Source organism: Anneissia japonica, unplaced genomic scaffold, assembly GCF_011630105.1.
Source record: "Anneissia japonica isolate Jap-2015-1 unplaced genomic scaffold, ASM1163010v1 scaffold287715_len1027211_cov185, whole genome shotgun sequence".
NCBI classification, from domain to species: domain Eukaryota; kingdom Metazoa; phylum Echinodermata; class Crinoidea; order Comatulida; family Comatulidae; genus Anneissia; species Anneissia japonica.
The window spans coordinates 68458-86621 of record NW_022724789.1 but is presented as its reverse complement, the minus strand read 5'-3'; the positions used below and the strand labels follow the sequence as shown (position 1 = coordinate 86621).

The 18164-nt window shown below is 34.2% G+C and overlaps 3 protein-coding genes across 4 annotated transcripts in view; 2 read left to right on the top strand and 1 right to left on the bottom strand.

The window, feature by feature from the left end:
- Nucleotides 1-1713, top strand: part of LOC117112600 (neuferricin-like) — a 3980-nt gene extending 2267 nt beyond the window's left edge. The window contains exon 5 of the mRNA XM_033255706.1: nucleotides 443-1713. Coding sequence (XP_033111597.1) covers nucleotides 443-611 — 169 coding nt within the window. The 3' untranslated portion in view covers nucleotides 612-1713. The remainder of the gene's footprint in view (nucleotides 1-442) is intronic.
- Nucleotides 1714-2018: 305 nt separating this feature from the next.
- LOC117112586 lies at nucleotides 2019-10087 on the bottom strand. 2 transcript variants are annotated; one of them, XM_033255684.1, is made up of 4 exons: nucleotides 10054-10087; nucleotides 5799-6543; nucleotides 3986-4176; nucleotides 2019-3856 (listed from the first exon to the last, which is right to left on the bottom strand). In XM_033255684.1, the coding sequence occupies exons 2-4, from the start codon at nucleotides 6302-6304 to the stop codon at nucleotides 3534-3536; spliced, it is 1020 nt and encodes a 339-aa protein (XP_033111575.1). In that variant the 5' UTR covers nucleotides 6305-6543; nucleotides 10054-10087; the 3' UTR covers nucleotides 2019-3533. The 2 variants fall into 2 exon arrangements, with proteins under 2 accessions (XP_033111575.1, XP_033111574.1); XM_033255683.1 differs by lacking the exon at nucleotides 10054-10087 and having other exon boundaries at nucleotides 5799-7200.
- A 1366-nt stretch (nucleotides 10088-11453) lies between these two features.
- LOC117112576 (toll-like receptor 4) lies at nucleotides 11454-15781 on the top strand. Its single transcript, XM_033255674.1, has 2 exons — nucleotides 11454-12439; nucleotides 15238-15781. The coding sequence occupies exons 1-2, from the start codon at nucleotides 11454-11456 to the stop codon at nucleotides 15779-15781; spliced, it is 1530 nt and encodes a 509-aa protein (XP_033111565.1).
- The last annotated feature ends 2383 nt before the right edge of the window (nucleotides 15782-18164 follow it).

Sequence of the window (18164 nt, the reverse complement as noted above, 5' to 3'; positions counted from 1 at the left end):
TTTATACATATATATATATACATATATATATATATACATATATACATATATAAATAAATAGCCAACAGAAACGCTATATAAATATAAATCATCAAAGAAAGAAACTGCAGTGTTCAAATAAAGGACATGATGGTACATCGTGTAGCATAGCTCTCAACGAATGTCCTGTAAATAAATACATTGTGCAACAAAATTCCTCCAACGGGATTCGAACCTGCCACCTCTCGCTGTCAAGGCGAGCATGTTAACCATTAGACCACAAAGGCTTCATGGTTGAACAGATAAAATCTGAATCAGATAATGGTTAAAGAATTAGTATTTCTAAAGTGTAGAAGTAGAGACATGTATCTATACTGATTTTACTATAGCATGTCAAGCATTATAATAAAAATACTATAGTATGATTTGTACTTAACACCAATTATATTAATTATCTTCTCAGTGGTGGCATTAGCAGGGATTGGGTTGGAGTACCCCGGAAGTTGTATAAAGCAGGATCTACAGACTTTCGCTGTGCTTGCATAAGAAAGAGTCAGTTAAATAACCCTCTACTACAAGAATACGAGGACTGTGACTCTAAATCACATTCATGCAGTTACCAAACCAAGTAATAGCTGATCTCTACTACCAGTGGGGAGCATTTGGGGGTGGGGTGTTGGAGTGTATGGCCTCTAAAAAGTCTTGCATCTCCACTTTGAACATGTTTGAAGCAATAAAATCATGCTCAAGCCTCATATCAACTTATTTTGTGAGCTAGTGCCTCCTTACCTAATCAGTGAGGCCCACCCACTTCAACTTTGTGTCCCCCATCAGCCCCCCTCCTCAATTTCAAGACTCCTGGATACGTCACTGTCTACTGCCTGCAAACTAATGTAGTTATATAATAATATGAATGAGCACATCTCAGGATAATTTTTTTGTTGCCAAATGTCTTTCTTGATTAAGTACCATTGTGTTTGTTTATTAAAAATGCAGTAGAACCCTATTAAGGCCAACTCAGCCAGCGTCGTACAATGTAGCCTGATGCAATTTGTTGTCGCGTCAAGTCTGTGTGAGTTAAACGCTGAGGCGGTAGTTTTTCGTTGGGATAGTCTCGCCGTAGAATTCTGAACGTGTTTAATATTCTCACAACCTAAAGACGAACATAAAGATAAATCACATCGGGCTTTGTCGTCCACCGCTGTCTGAGTTGGCATTTATAGGGACACCTTCAAGACTAATATAGTGTGCCCATGATAGGGGTGTTTTTAAAGAGAGATAACTAATAAAAAACATGAACTTGTCCCCTATTATACTGCTTGAAAAAAATGACATAAATAGATTCTTTAGAATTTCAGTTTTATTGACATAATAATGAATTACAAAATAATAAAAAAATGTAAATTGGTTAACCAATTTCCAATCAATTTTGGCCTTAAGAAGTTGGTAGTTTTAACATCAGAAATGATATAATTCCTATGTACACAATGAAAATATAAGAAAAAGAATATATAATAATATTAGGTAGATGTAATTTTTAACAATAATTTCAGTACAGTCAAAATACATTAAAATGATACTTAATATAAATGAATTAAATCAACAACGCTTGTTTATGATTCAAGTGCTTCAGTGAATGATCAAATATTGTTGTTTTAAAATATTGAGCATTTGGTTGGATGCTCCACTATTGGAATGGAGTTGAATAGCTTAGGCGAGACATTTTTTACACCTTGTTTAGCGAACCCACCGACTGCAAATATTGATGATTTCAAATAAAAATGATATTTTATTTTTGGCCAATTAGCGCACCCTCCGCCACGAAAAAGTGGAAATTTCAGAAAAAAATAAAGTTTTTCTTTATTTAGATTACACACTCCACTGCCTTGAAATCGCCAAAGATAAGATATTTATGTATATTTCTTCCTAATTATATAAACTTGAAGCATTTAACCATCCTCTTTTATCTCACCAATTTAATTTATTTTTATTTTCTCCTCTGTCTGGATGATTTTGGCAAAACTATTAGCTAAGTACGAAAACAAAATTTTATTTTTATTTTTATTCCGCCCTCCTCCGATAATCTTTAAAAAAATAAGTACGCGAAACAAGGAATAAAAAAAGTCTCGCCTTAGTGGTTAAGATGCTTGCCTTCTAATCCCAGGACTTGCAACTAAAAATCAACTCCACTTTCTAAACTAAGCCTAATAAAGAGACTTCGCTAATAAAAAGCATCATATTATTTCATTATTTCATTTATTTAAGAGGGCCGACCTTCTAGGATACGCTGGAAGCTGGGTGACCCTCTATAAATATGGTGTAATAAAAAAGAAAAAGATGAGTAATGACGAACAAATCCTGGTGAAGTTATGTAATTCAAATTCCATGTGAAATTACCTAAATTTACCAAGAACTTAAGAACTTTATTGTTGAAAACTTCATAAAATTTGCAGCCTTAACGCTGAATTAAATGTACTCATGAAGTTCAAACAACAACATTCCACGGGACTAGAGGGTCACAAATAATGAACTCAGTTTAGACTTTGTAAGAAAAGGGACCCCATTCCCCAGCAACACAAAACATTCTTATAGCGTTCGCGACCGTTATGTATGTCACAAAATAACGTTCATACGTTATGAAATTTTGTTATAAGTATGTACTTTTGGTTCTACAAAATACGTGCTTACACCAAACTGTAACGTTATTATAACGTTCTTAAAACGTAATTTCTAAAACGCTAGGCGTAAAGGCTAGGCCTACAGAAAAATCAATTCCTTCATTTGCTTTTATAGAGTTTAGATCTTTTAGTGTGGGTATGTATTTAAAGTTGGGAGTAAACAAGTAGTACAGTAGTAGTAGTAGTAGTAGTTTTTAAAGTGTTTGCTTTCCAATCCCAATGTCTTTCAACCTCTAAAATGAACGACTAATGCTCTTGTTAGTTTAACAAACTTTTCACTAGCCTATGCTCTTATTTTGTATATCAAACTTTCCCCTTTTTATTTCAATAGACAGTATGTTTACTTTCCAATCCCAGGTTCCATTCAATTTCTGAAAAATATATGCTAGCTCTTGTTAATACAACAGATTTTTCCTCTTTTTATTTCAATAGAAAAACGACTTATGCTAGCTCTTGTTAATACAACAGATTTTTCGTCTTTTTATTTCAATAGAAAAACGACTTATGCTCTTACATTTTGAATGTAACTTTGGAGTACAGTACTATCTCAATGACAAAATGTAATATGTATTTTAAAATTATAAACGTCACAATTATGTATTGCATATATATTGTACATAATGATTATTAATCATAATAAAAGTGAACAATATTTATAAGTATATTTTATATTGTAGTTTGAAGTACAACATTATAATGATGCTTATGCAAATGCTTATTTTCTCTTTTATTTTCAAGTTTTACTATCTTACCTCGATTTTTAAATAAAAATTATTCAGAATAAACGTAAGACATGACATACGAGACTGACTTATTTATTCTTGTTCGAAGTTTACAAACGAGTAAAATTGATAACCAATCACCATGGTAATTTGTTTAAAAATCTGTGATCCTACCAACTTTAGCAGCACACGTGAACTCGCTACGCAAGCAAATTCCAAATAAGTACCACGTGCACGTATCCATGAAATCGAACTCAAAGCATTGCAAACGCAGTTTGTTGAAGAAAAGATCTCCAATGTCGGTTGCTGCTTCGGTTTTGGCCCGCTTCAAGCAGTTGTAAAACTCTCGATCACATGAGCAGTGACTCATGCGCAGTAGAGTAGGATTAAAAAGTTGATAACGACCCTGAAATTTGCGAATCGTTGGCTTGCAAAGATCATGATTTCGACAACACTCGTCAGCTTTGCGATGTAAACCTGAAAAGCATGTTTAATTCAAGAAATTAAAACACGTTTTATGCATAATAACATTCGAACTAGGCCTAGAACTTTTAGATTTTATCTTAAATTTCACGTATAATTTCATCACGACCTTTTAACTCTTACCAAATCGAGTGTAGACATCATCGGCAATGTTTCCAACACCACACCACAATGTTCCTGGATAAATACCATTTAACATCAGATCGTACGTTATTTTATTCGAATGTACTGCTTCATCTGCACTTGAAACTGGTGGCGAAGACACCCTGTCATTTGACGTGAAACCTTCACGATTCCTTGTTTGGGTATCGCATCTATATCGCAGTTGTTACAAAACATGGTTACTTACTTGAATAAACGCATTTATGACATTAATTCATCATCAGGAATGAAAAAAATATCCATATTAGCAAGCTTATATGCACTAGTACCAAAAGTGTTTAACCAATCAAAACATTACCTCTAGTAGGTGACATAGCAGTGATTTAAACAAAAGATCAAAGCATTCTTACTCTAATGATCAAAACTACCTACAAAAACAAAGAAAGCTCTTTTGTTTTTTGTTTTTGTTTTTGTTTTTGTAGGTAGCTTTCTTTGTTTTTGTAGGTAGTTTTGATCATTAGAGTAAGAATGCTTTGATCTTTTGTTTAAATCACTGCTATGTCACCTACTAGAGGTAATGTTTTGATTGGTTAAACACTTTTGGTACTAGTGCTGTCTCTTATATTCATTCCTGATGATGACATAATTAATGTCGAAATATTGAATCCCAACACGATGGCGTGTATTTCAATACTTGGAGTATGTATTATACTTTCTTATCTGAGATTAATCAGTGGACCTTTCGGTTTAAACGCATTTATTTTTACAAAAATCGTGAGGTTCGTAAAAGTTGTAACATTTAAAAGTTAACACCTCGAATTACGTATGATCTTTACGAAGAAGCGAAGTAACTTAGGCGAATTAAATTAAGCGATTGAAAATTCATGTATCATATGAATATCAACTGTTTCCAGGGGCGGATTTAAGGGGGGGGGGGGCGGCCCGGCCCCCCCCCCTGGGGGGGGGGGGGGGCGGCCCCCCTTTTGGGAGGTAAAAAAAAAGAAAAAAAAAGAGAGAAAAAGAAAAAAATGATAGCCCAGAATGCCTCAAATGTTATGTTCGGGCGTCTAGAACACAATAATTTCGCGGGGGCATGCCCCAGACCCCCTACGACAGTGTTGTCTCACATTTCGCGGGGGCATGCTCCGGACCCCATACGACGGTGTTGTCTCAATCGGCCAAACTTTCGCCCCCCCCCCTTTTGGACATTTCTGGATCCGCCCCTGGTTTCAGAATTCTGTTGCCATTTTAAATTATTTTATATCATTGCATTTGATGTCAAAAAACAACACTTAACAACTGACAAATCAGGAAGACGCGCTTGGGACCTTAGCAGCAATATCTACAGTGGCGTAACGCCCGTGAGCTCTGGGGTGGGGGTGGGGGAGGGGAGGAGGAGGGGTGAATCCTAGCCTGAACCCAGTGTTGGCCTACTGTTTTACTGTTTAAGTGGTGCCTTATAAATAAATATAAATTAAACGATTGACGAAGCTTGCTTCAAAGAGGCTTCGACCAATCATCATAGGCCTATACCGAAAAAATATCAAATCAGTGACGATGAACAAGGACACAGTTGTTGAATACTTACGATAATAATATCGTTTCAGTCATTTTTTTAGTTGGGACATTATCCACACCTCGGACACGAAAATATTTTACTGACACGGAGCTCCAACAATCAAATTCGTATAGAGAGGGGAAAACATACATTTGGTTTATTTATTTATTTTTTTTTTGTAGATATTTTATGTAAATGTCGCGTTTGATGTTAAGGTGATTAAATTAATTGCGAATGCCAAGATTTTTTTTTGTCCGGAGAACGGTCCTCACTTACGTCGGCTCGTATGTACATTGTCGGGTCCTTCTGCTTAACTTCACGTCGGTATCTAGTTTCGTTATCACACCGTCTAACTGCATGATCTGCTGACAGGCTTGCAATAAGACATCGAAGTCGCGTCCGTTGGCTGGAAAAGAAACTGTATCGTTTATCGCATCTCCGCCGTCGATGATATACCTTTGTAGGACTTGTGCCCAGTTCTTGGCTTCATTCCCGTATAAGACCTCACAACTCTTGAACTTCGTCTGGTCGCAGTTGTTGTTAATCGTGATTTTGACGAATGAAGATCCATCGGTTATTTGATACAATGTGAAGTTTGATCCGCATTCACTGTAGTCACTTGGTAAAGTTTGCAAAATGTTAAACGCAGCCTCAACGACGTCGTCGTCACTATGACTGAATATTTGCCGTGCTAAACTACTGCAAGCTATCACCCCGATGAAACAGGATAATGCGACGCAAGTCCACGATGTCAAAGAAACTCTCTTTACTCCCTGCGTCATGAGTTTTTAAACTTAATTACGATCAATTAATTATGTATCTTTGTACAGTAGTACTCACTTGTAGGTAGGCCTAGGTGATGACCAGGTCGCAGATTACACACACAGCTAGTGACTGCTGCAGTACTGTACAGACAGTATTCCCATTCACCATGACGACAACTCTTGCGCGCGTCGTAGAACACGCATATTGAATGGTACGCAAATATCGCGTGGTGATGCGTTTAGTGGGCGGGAACTATCTGTTAAAAATATAAAAGAAAATATCAAAATGCCAGGGACCCTGTCGGGGAGAAAAAGCACAATTCATCGGGGAAAAAAAATCAGACGTCCGTGGAATTTACAGATATAGATCAAACCAACTGCAACAAACCAAGCCAATTGGCAGAGACTAACATCTCGGATTTTAACTCTGCCTTGATAGTGGCACAAATCTAACATTTACTATCACAGTTTCTACCGGTCTTATATTTGCAGATCTTTTGTGGAGTGGTAGTGTACATCTTCAGGTGGGACATTAGGTAGGCCGAAGTCCAGATTTAATCTAAACATTATTTTTTATCTAACGACAAACAAAACAATTAAATCACCTTACATGGTTACTACATATTATTTAATTGATGTATGGCTATCTCCTATACCAAGGTGCAAAATATATTGAGTACGGTATTTAACATCCTTAAAAACAGACCAGACTTGGTTAAAAAATGTTTTTACATTTCTATAAAATTAATTTATTCAAGTTGAAGCTTTGTGTAGGATACATAGACTGCGAAAAGGCTTTTGATTCGGAAAAACTTAAAAGACATATTTACAAAATATTTTATTTTAGAAAATGTATTTAGGAATCTTGATCTTAAGAAACAAGGAGTCAGCATTGGCGGAGAATAGTTAACAGACACAGGCATAATAGTTACAGGCATATAAGTTTGAATGACTTCTTACACGTTCCATTCATAATGACTGAATTTATAACGTCCCATTTTTTCTTATATTTCTTTCTGACTGGGAAACTTATTAAAATAATTACGACATACGCGGTTAATAGGGGTTTTCGATACTTTCGTGATTTGCTTGTCTTCTACTGTTCGATTCTTTAGGTATTTTTCTATAGAGTTTATGTTTTGTTTTACTAGATTTTAAGATACCATTTGTCATCCGTTGCTGTTTAAAATTATGTGTTTTTGTTATTTGTTATTTTAATTTTCTGTAGGGTAAATATTCTTTAAAATTGAATTGAATAGTTCATACGCGATATTTGGGTTAAAATTGGGGTCCAGTCAGTAGTGTTAATTTAAGATTTGATATTTTGTATTGGTTCATCATTAATGGTATTCTTGAATTGGTATACTAATATTTATTTATGAATATTTGGTACTTTACGACTGATTTTAAATATTGATATTGGTAAGTGGTCAGTAATGTTAGATGAAATACAACCCCTCCTTTGGGACACCCCTATATTAGGGGACACCCACATAAGGGGACGGGATACTTTTTGAGTGCAAAAAGGTCAAATCAATACAATTTAACCCCTATTAAGGAGACACTTTTTTTTTAATGTATCAAAACAATTTTTTTCATCCTTCAAATGGGCATTGGATGCCTAGTGCATGTATTCCTTCGTATAAATAAAATCTTGTCAAGTTCTAATGGAGAATTCTTATTTTGGCTATGTTCTCAAACGGCTGCTAACGGTTAGCAGGATCACCGTTAGTCCATACGAGAAAATCCCGATCCGGATACCAAAAATATGATGATCGAATCACTGGCCAATGAGAGAGTGGAAATTGTAAACGCGTACTTGTTATTGGTTGATGATAAAAACGTGCTCAACTTGCTTACCGATAGCGCTTGCTAACCGTTAGCAGTATCCGGATACTGCTAACAGTTAGCGCTAACCGATTGGGCGTTCTCACGCAGGTGCTAACGGTTAGCGCTAACGGTCTGCTCCCGATCCGTATACTAGGGCTCTCGTGAGAACCAGGCTTACGTGTATTTTGATATAGGATTCTAATCTATCCCGACAGCAGGCACCCTGATTTCTAAGTTGGTAACTTCTATTAATAGTATTATATCTTGTGCATCCAATAGAAAGCTCAATATTAAAAAATTCATATTAACATAAGAAAGTATAATACATACTCCAAGTATTGCAATACTTTGAGTATGTATTACACTTTCTTATCTGAGATTAATCAGTGGACCTTTCGGTCATATTAACATTGCATTCGAATAAAGAAACAATATCGAGAACATACACACATTTTGTAGTTTAACTTACATATTTGTTAATTTCATATCTTAAATGAATTATTTTTTGCATTGCAAATTATTGTTATAAATTAGTTGTAAAATTAAATTGTAACTTATTCTTAGGTCAGTTAAAATAAAATTATAAAGAATCTATGTCGTTATTATACAAAAACATGCCAAAAGCCAAAAACCCTATTAAGGGGACAATTTGATGTTTTTGGTCAGTGTCCCCTAAATAGGGTACCCTATTCAGGGGACACCCCTATTAAGCGGACAATTTTTTTGGTCTCGAAGGTGTCTACTTAATTGGAGTTCTACTGTATTAAAACGCCTGCTAAAATCTCTGTGTCAATTTAATTTGTGAAAATGTTATTAATAAGTGTCGCTGGGGATGACGAGATTCAAGTGGGTTTTAATATCAATGGATTAAACGAATTTAAAATCATAATATAAGTTTTGTACTTTATTGCTGTTATCATAATTTATAAGATTAATAGTAATGTCACCCATGATATGGCATTTTTTTTTAAAAGTTTATTTTAGATAAAATGTTTTCGATTACCGTTGAAGATGCTCTGTATATTATTCTTATTATTATGTTTTAATTTTGACTAGCAATTTCTATAAATAAACTTTAACAGATATTATTTTCGGTTTAACTGTCGATTATTTCAATAGTGTTCATATGTTAATGTATATAAATGCCTGCACCACCCCTTTTATATTTTTTATATTTACATGAAAGAAATAATAGTTTTGTAGGTTTGGTAAGTGAATTTTCATTCAACCATGTTTCTGAAATTCCAATGACAGAAAATGTATGTTTTAATAAATTAAGGTACTCTTTTAGTTCTTCAATATTTATATATTTATATGTTTTTATATTTACTTTTTTTCACGACGTGAATTTATGTGAAACATTGACAAGTAATTTATGTTTCTCTGTGGGTAACAGAACTCGCTATTGAATTCTTCGAAATCAAAATATTTACATTTGTATCAAGTCTTACTAGTATACTCTTTAAAAAAATGTTGATTATTATATTGGTTATTTTTTTCAGTGATCGGATTAAAACTGATATTTTCAGTGATTTCATTGATTTCCATTAATGCCTTTCGGTTATTTTAATGTTTATATCTACCGTTTCTAGGAAATCGATATCGTTTAGTTTTTGGAATGGAAATATATCCTTATCTAGTATTTTTTTTTTATTGTTTTAGTTATTTTTAACCAAAGCTCTAGAAAATAAAGGGCTACATCCGACGGCGGATAACCAAGTGCAGTATAAGTAAGTTCTACAAGGTTGAGTTTCACCACCTATGATGTTTCTTCTATTAACTGCTGGGTTCAGAAGTTAAAACAGGTCATGTTGAGGAATATGAAGCTCTGTATCAAAACTTAGAAGTTGACGTTGTAATAACTTTGTAAATTGAAGTAAAGGCAATAACCTTAAATTGAATAAATAATTAATAAATATAATCAAAGAAATACTTACAGATTTAAAGATTAAGATTAAATTTTTCCTCTTTTGTCATATTCCATGTTGGTGGCGGTCACGGCAGCCGAAGTGCAGCGCCAGTACCGATATGTAATGGATACCTCCATGAATGGATACATTAACCCGTATCCCATCTAATAATTTGAGGAGCATAGCGATCTGACTCTAATTAAACCAAAGCTGGTTAGATTTGAACCACAGTCCCAAGCGCAAGAAGCTGAATCATCCCTCTCGGCCCAAACGTTTAGATTTTGGAACTAAGTCTTATCTGATAGGAGTTTGACAGGCTTTTCCGAGCATTTACGAGGCAATATTCTGGGGAAAGAGGTAGCTAATTCTTTCCCTGATTTCTAATGGTAGTTCTCATTCCCAAAGACAAGCAAGCTGTGTTTGTCTCAAGACTGAAGACTCTCTGGAAGGCTAAGTAGAAGCTTTTATTGTATAACTATACGGTACACCTCAAGAGCATAAATTATAATCATGTGAGTCACTTGATCCAACAATAATCGACCTTTGAAGAGTGTTTTTCAAATTCTAACTGATCAGAAAATATGATTTATTAGCCAGAAATACGCGCATGTTCCGCAAAGACGCAAGTTTGCATACGTTCACATAATTTTGTCCCGTGTTTAGGCGCAGTTTAATGTGCCTAGGATCTCAGTTGACGTGTAGCATTAATGTGTTTATGTATTTGATTTTATGATAAATCTAGATGCTTAACAAAAATTATCGTTTTTCTTCGCCATTATCATTTTCAAGATAAGATAAGATAAGATAAAAAAAAAACTTCCTTTTTCGATTACGAATATTCACTCTTTGGATTAAATTTAAATTGTACAAACGTTAAAATTCTACTAAATACTAAGTTGTGAATATATTCATGAACCGTTCAAAGCACTTATTACCAGCATATTCCATTAGTTTATAAGGGACAACAATCACATAAAAATAAGATGGTAAAATTCCCACATAAAAATAAGATGGTAACATGCTATAGATAGATATGTGCTTATATGTGCACACTGATACATTGTGTGCAATAGGGGAAAAAAACGAAACTAATTCAACTAACACTTGATTTGTTTCGCTGCCTTTCTTCTATTTTTGATCACTCTCAAGTAATTTATATAGCTCCTCCTTTTTGATCAGCACAGTTTCATTAAAGAAGGTCGAGATTAAACTAATAACAGTACATAACATGTATTTGTTTCCTTGTAAAATAGGAGTGAATTAGTACAGTACTTTTATTCGGATTCGTTGGAATTTGAATAGGCTAAGATCGCGTATTCAGTTTTAATATAACTGATTTCTATTTGAAGGTTCTAGAAGTACTCAACATGTTAAGTTTAATAATAATACTTGGATTATTTTACATAAAGTTGTCTGCACCAACTTTGATGCTGACAAAAACTTGCCGCTACCCGTTAAACCCGTTGCAAATCAACGGAACACAGGCACCAAACACCACAGTCTGTCCAGACAGTTGCTATTGTGCATACTGCAGAATTTCTGACAAACATTCAGTATCCTCTCGACATGAAGTTTACTGCAATAAGAGACCATATACTCATATTCCTTCAGCATCGATTCCGGTGGATGTAGGTGATTTATTCATGAACCAAAATTATATTGTTGGCATCAGCGGCGATAGCCTGGTGCACTTCACTCAGCTACAAACATTGTATTTGAATTACAATAGTTTATTATCATCTGAGATGGATGATCATATATTTGATAGCCAAGTTAACTTGAAATCTTTGCATCTGGATTACAATCGTGGATTAGTTAACATTCGCAAAAGTTGGTTTCTTAAGTTGGTATCCTTACAATCTATATACATTCAGCATTCGGTTGTTAAGAGTCTCGAAAAGGGTTTGTTTGATAATTGTGTTCAACTTCAAACAATCTCTCTTTCCGGAAATCAGATAGCTAAACTCCCTATCGATCTATTTCACAACCTTCCATTTCTGAACAATATTGATATTAAGTCGAATGACATCGGTTTACTCCCTTCATACCTATTTCTTGGATCACCGAACGTGACGCGGTTTTTCGTGCAAAAAAACAAGGTGACAACAATCAGTCAAAAAATTGGATTCCAGGAGTTGACCAAGTTGATTGCTCTTGGAATTGAGTACAATCCATTAGTTTGTGATTGTAACCTGGTATGGTTTCGTAACTGGATTAACCAAACCAATGCAACACTTGTGGAACTCGAACACGCTACATGTAAAAACAAGGATGCAATTAGTCTAGTTAGCTTTGATGCAAATTCTCTTAGATGCTATGGTATTGCGATAATTACCGTCATTAGTACATGTAGTTCAGTAGTGTTCTTAGTCGTTGTATCTATAATCATATACACGTTCCGGTGGGATATCAGGTAAGTTTTGATGGACAGCATTCTGTGTTTTACTGTGTCGGTGATGAATATACTCTCTTTTTAAAAAATCTAAAATACCCATAATAATGCAATAAATGTTAAGCTTACATTGGTTATCGTCACTAATGTCACTAATGTCACTAACTTACATAGGAATTAACATTTTCAGTGAGTTATGGTAGCAATAAAACAAAAAAATACAAAAAAAAGATAAAATAATAATAATTGAACTATATATGGATGATTTGTCTATCAAGGATTATTTTTTCATTATATGAAAGCTTAAGATGAGTATTTTATTAGTACTATAAATAGAGAGAAAAAAAGATGGATTAAAAAGGTTTAAAATTGAGTGAAGTCCACACAAAGGGAAAGAAAGAGATAGGGGCTGAGTCTTCAAAAAAGGGGGAGAAAAGGATTATATATTGTAGCAAATAAAACATTCATAATTTTAAAAAAATGTTCAAAAGGATTCAAGTGAAGTTTTTCTTCTTCCTTGACGAAGTCCGTTGATATAATTTATATTTATTGTTAAAAATATCTAAAGCCGGATTTTTTTTTTTTTCGAATGAACACTTTATTTATTTCTTTTTCGAATGTATGTGAAATTTTTTATTTTCACGAAAGATAAAAAAAAAAATAAAACGTATAATGAGACAAGGCTTGAAAAAGTTTGATTTTCAGCCTGATTAACTAAAACTTTTAATCGCTTATCAGCCAATGTAAGCGATTATAAAAAGAAGAGAGGCAGTCTTTTATTATGCTTCTGTTGGCAAACGTGCCTATCAAATATCAATCAAATTAAGAAATTGAAGGTGATCTTAAATAAGTTAATACATTAAAATGTTAATTATTCCGTCAAGTGGTCAAGTTACATTGTTTACATGATACCATGGAGGAAGAAAATACCTATTTTCTTCCTCCTTCTATCTAGGAAAAAGTTCACTAGCAAAATTCTTTCGACGGTTTGTTCGAGAGTACCATTGAGCCCTTTAACGCGACGTTCCGCAAACTATGGTCCGCGGCCCAAATTTGTGCCGCGAAACATTTTTGAGGGCCGCGAAGCTGTCTGGAAATTGAAAAAAAAAAATAACAAGAGACGTTTCATCATGGAGAAAATAGTTTTTAATAAAGCCGCTTCATTGTTACAACGAATGCATCGCTTGCACACGCCGCTAAAGTGCCAGATGATACTTTATTACTAAACGTAACACCTGTATAGTAAGGTAGTTTTTGAAAGAAGGAGAAAGCTATGACGTGTGTGGCTGAACCGTGTTTGGTTGAATCATGGTAGAAAAAAACAAAAAACAATCAACAATTGTGGGGGGGGGGACACAAATGTACGGTATTATTTATTTAATAAAATAATATTTAATTTGTATACAATGAAATTTTATCACTGAGAGAATAATAATAATAATAATAATAATAATAATAATAATAATAATATATTGTTATTTATATAGCGCATATTGCAAGAACTGCCTCTAAACTAAAACAGGATATAATACAAAGAGAGAACATAAAATTATGTCAAAATATTGTACATACATGGAGGCTTCATGATCAAAAGTTCTTGTCAGGATTTGGTATGTTGGTCCTTGGCGCAGATGCGCTGCTGGGCCGCGGTTTGGTGGTGCCTGCCTGGAATAGTAAATAGGCCGTGAAGTAAAAAGTTTGCGGAACGCTGCTTTAACACATATGCAATTGGTGAATAGGCTAATTTTATACAATTATAAATTATCACTTTTTGATTGAAGTAGCCTAAGCCATAGCAAAACAAAACCGCCCTAGTGAACACCATATTTCCTGTCCGACGTGAATATTTTAAAAATTAAATTAGTCCTGAGTAGGCCTACTATCCTCTGGCGTCAAGGTTACGGGTAGAAATTACTAAATATTGTACTTTTACTCAATTAATCTGCAGTAAAATATCTGTCATTTGGAGGACGCAATATTGGTTATTCAGTTATGCTATCTGTAATTCTTATTCTATTGAAGATACTAGAATTTTTCTTTTGTCATGTTCTGCCCTTCATAATATCAGATTGGAAGAAGTTGGAACATTTGAACTAGAGCTTATAGATCACAATAATTTTTGGAACCAATTTATCAACTGATCAGAAATTAATTTATGTTCTTGGCTCATCTCTGCTTGATCTTCCACAAAGAAATTGAAAAATAATTTGACAGATATTGTAAACGTTATGTTACAAAGGCAGGAAAAAGAGAAATGAAATTAAAAAGAAAATGAACATTTTAAACTTAGTCTTCACTTTGTATGACTTGAGATATTTAAAAAATAGAAACATATTTCGGTATTGAAACATAACTGAAACAAATTGATTTATTTTTTATTTTATTTATTTGAGCTTTTTGTAATGAGGATAACTTGTGCAGCTCACCATTAATGGAGAGCTGATAAGGGGTCCTCAATAAAACAAATATAAAATACACATTTTAAAATACGTATAAGAAATATGAAATGATGAAATCCATACAAATAGCAATAATTCAGAAAGCAGAACAACAGCAATAGCAATAATAAAAACAAGAAATTAATTTTAAAAAATGTAATAGATCATAAAAAAATAATTATAACTTAAGTAAAAAAAAATCACAATATAAATTCATGTAACAATGATTACCTATATAATATTTTGAAAAATTGATGCTTTACAAGTGTTTTTAATTGATTTATTATCTTAACATATTATCAATGATAATCACTTACCAATTGCTATAATTCTAGTTTATTTGTAGCATAACAAAATCAATACGTTTGTTGTTATCCTTAGATACTGGAATCAGCGGCGGTTGCTCCGACAGCAATACGAGAGGTTACAAAACGAGGGTCCACCACCAATTGACGGCGTACATGTTCGATATGACGCCTTTGTCTCCTACAACAGCAAAGACCGTGACTGGGTACTCAATTCAGCCCTACCGATACTGGAAGGTCCCGAGTTCAATTTTCGTCTTTGTGTTGACTTCCGGGATTTTGTAGTCGGCGGAGCAATCGCTGACAATATTTCTGATGCCATTAAGTACAGTCGCAAAATGTTGATTGTGGTCACCAAAAACTTTGCTAAGAGCGAATGGTGTTACTTTGAAATGGAAATGGCCAGAACACGTATGTTTGACAATTACGAGGACATTTTAGTGGTTGTAATTTTAGAACATGTGGCGAGTAGGAATATGCCGACATTGCTTCAGAAGATCTTGAGAAAGAAGACCTACATCGAATGGACTGAAAATCCAGATGGTCAGAAGGTGTTCTGGACACGCTTGGCGGCGGCTTTAAAAACTCCGAATGCTCACCACGACCGTCTATTAAATTGAGATGCGCTAAAAGCGAGAAATCACTGTGCAAAGATTATTGAATGCTAACGATTTAGATTATTTACGTGAGGTTGCTAGCAAAAGAAAATTGTAGAAAATGTTATTTTGATTTTCAAAATAAGTTAAAGGAGTCTATTAATATTTTTATGCGCATAAGACTTTATCAGAATTTGTATATATATATATATATATATATATATATATATATAATATAAGGAATACTTATGCTTTTGTTAAGATTAAGAATAATATTTTATCTTATTTTTACTAAAGCCCTTTCCAGATTATCGAACTTTATTTGACAAAAACAATAATAAATGTCGAAATATTGAATCCCGACACGATGGCGTGCATTTCGATACTTGGAGTAGGCCTATGTATTATACTATCTTATTTGAAAGTGGCAAAGTTTCGAAAACAGAAGGAGCTGTCATGAATTGCCATGATAGGTTTTTGTAAATAGTAAATAGCTTACTTTGGTAATAAATACGCAGGTAAGATTTAACAGTGCTGTAATTTTTTGTTTGTCGATGAAATATGTATCCTGCATCATGCATATATTAAATTTAAGTGAAGCGATGAATGTACATTATTTTGATCAGATAGTTGAGTAATGATGAATGGTGAGAGTAATTGTCTTATTTTTTTAATCATTAGAACAATGACACAAGCAAACAAGACAGCTTCAAATTTTATTTGTAATTTGTTTCAAACATGATCTGGCTTCCTTCTTTCTTTGAAGATCCAATTCGTCAATGATATTTCTTGCCATAGTCATCAGAAAGACCTCAAATGGAGCGGTTGTTCCTCATTTTATAAAATGAAGAGAAAAACATTATTTTCAACATTAACCGAGGTGAAGGGGGACATGATCTATCACACATCTATGATGACATCATCCAAGATAACAGGAACAGTAAAGGGTGGAGGCACGTAGACTTAATGATGCACTTCGACCGCAACAACACCGAGGTGGCGTCAGGTCAAGCTGGATGTAACATCACCAGTCTACTTGAAAAAGCCAACGGATCGTTCGCGAAAGGTAGTGTGAGTATTAAATCATATGTTTTTTATATTGGATCAAAAAAACAAGAAAAGTCTATAATAATTATACTTATGGATCTAGATGAAATTATTCTAAAATATAGAAAATCAGTAAATAAAAATGTATGCCTGTCGATTAGGACAAAACTAGGCCATATAAATAAATATTAATAATTGAACCGGTCGGCCCCTACAAGCACATACACAGGATTTTTATTGGATGGGTGAGAATTTGTGGAGAGTGGACAAAAATGACTCGGGGAGGGAGACTGCAGATTCCTGCTGGGGTCGAGTGGGCGGAGCCCTTTTGAGGCTTTAATTGATTCTGACGATACAATATCAACGCTTTTTTCAGTTACCGATTCAGGAAATGAGGTGGAGGGGGTTTAGGGAGGGATTATTAGATGGAGAGTCCAAACCACTTCAGCCCCACCATGGTTGGGGTTGAGGTAAGAACGTTTGTAATAATGCTACCCCTAGATGGCCGGAAATGGCACTCTAAAACTCTAAGATTCGTAAATAAATCCAGGTCGAATAAAATAAATCCATATTTAACATACACATAGCCTAGCTGTGTAACTTGCCACTTTTAACCACTTGGTGTTTCGGATATTTCACTGCGTGTGAAAATTCGTATTCGCAATTTGAATTAATTTCATTTATTAATCATACCGGTATACCTTTTACCCTTATCGTAAATTTAGTATTTTCAATGTACAATTATTGTACATTGAAAATACTAAATTTACGATAAGGGTAAAAGGTATACCGGTATGATTAATAAATGGAATTAATTCAAATTGCAAATACGAACGAATAATTACAAGCGCTTTACGTCGTGGATGAAATTTGTAGACGTGAAAAATACTGTATATCAAATTGAGAATGCATAAAATAGGTCGTCGGATAGGAAAGAAAAAAAAGGAAAAAAAAAAAACCCCAATAATTTGCCTATCCAAATAACGTTATTTTGACTGCCATACCCTAATATTGTGGTCTAAAAACACATTTTGGGCCATAATAAGCCATAAAAACTTTCCACGTGAACCCTTCAAGTGAGTTTTTATTCCGGGCCGTCGACCAAGGCTTTGTCGGCCCTTTAGCTCGCACTCCTCTGTCAGGGACATGTCGGACTCCTTGTCGGAAATGTCTGGCTCCACCGCTGCTCAGCCCCTACATGGTTGGGGCTGAGGTAAGAAAATTCTCACACGAGAATAAAGATAATTTTTTTGAAACCTAGAAAGAAGATGAGTTTGTACGCGGTGAGTCATCTGAAACGTAAACGGCAGGTAAAAGACTCAAATTCTTAAAAAGCTTTTAAATACAGTTAAAAGACCTT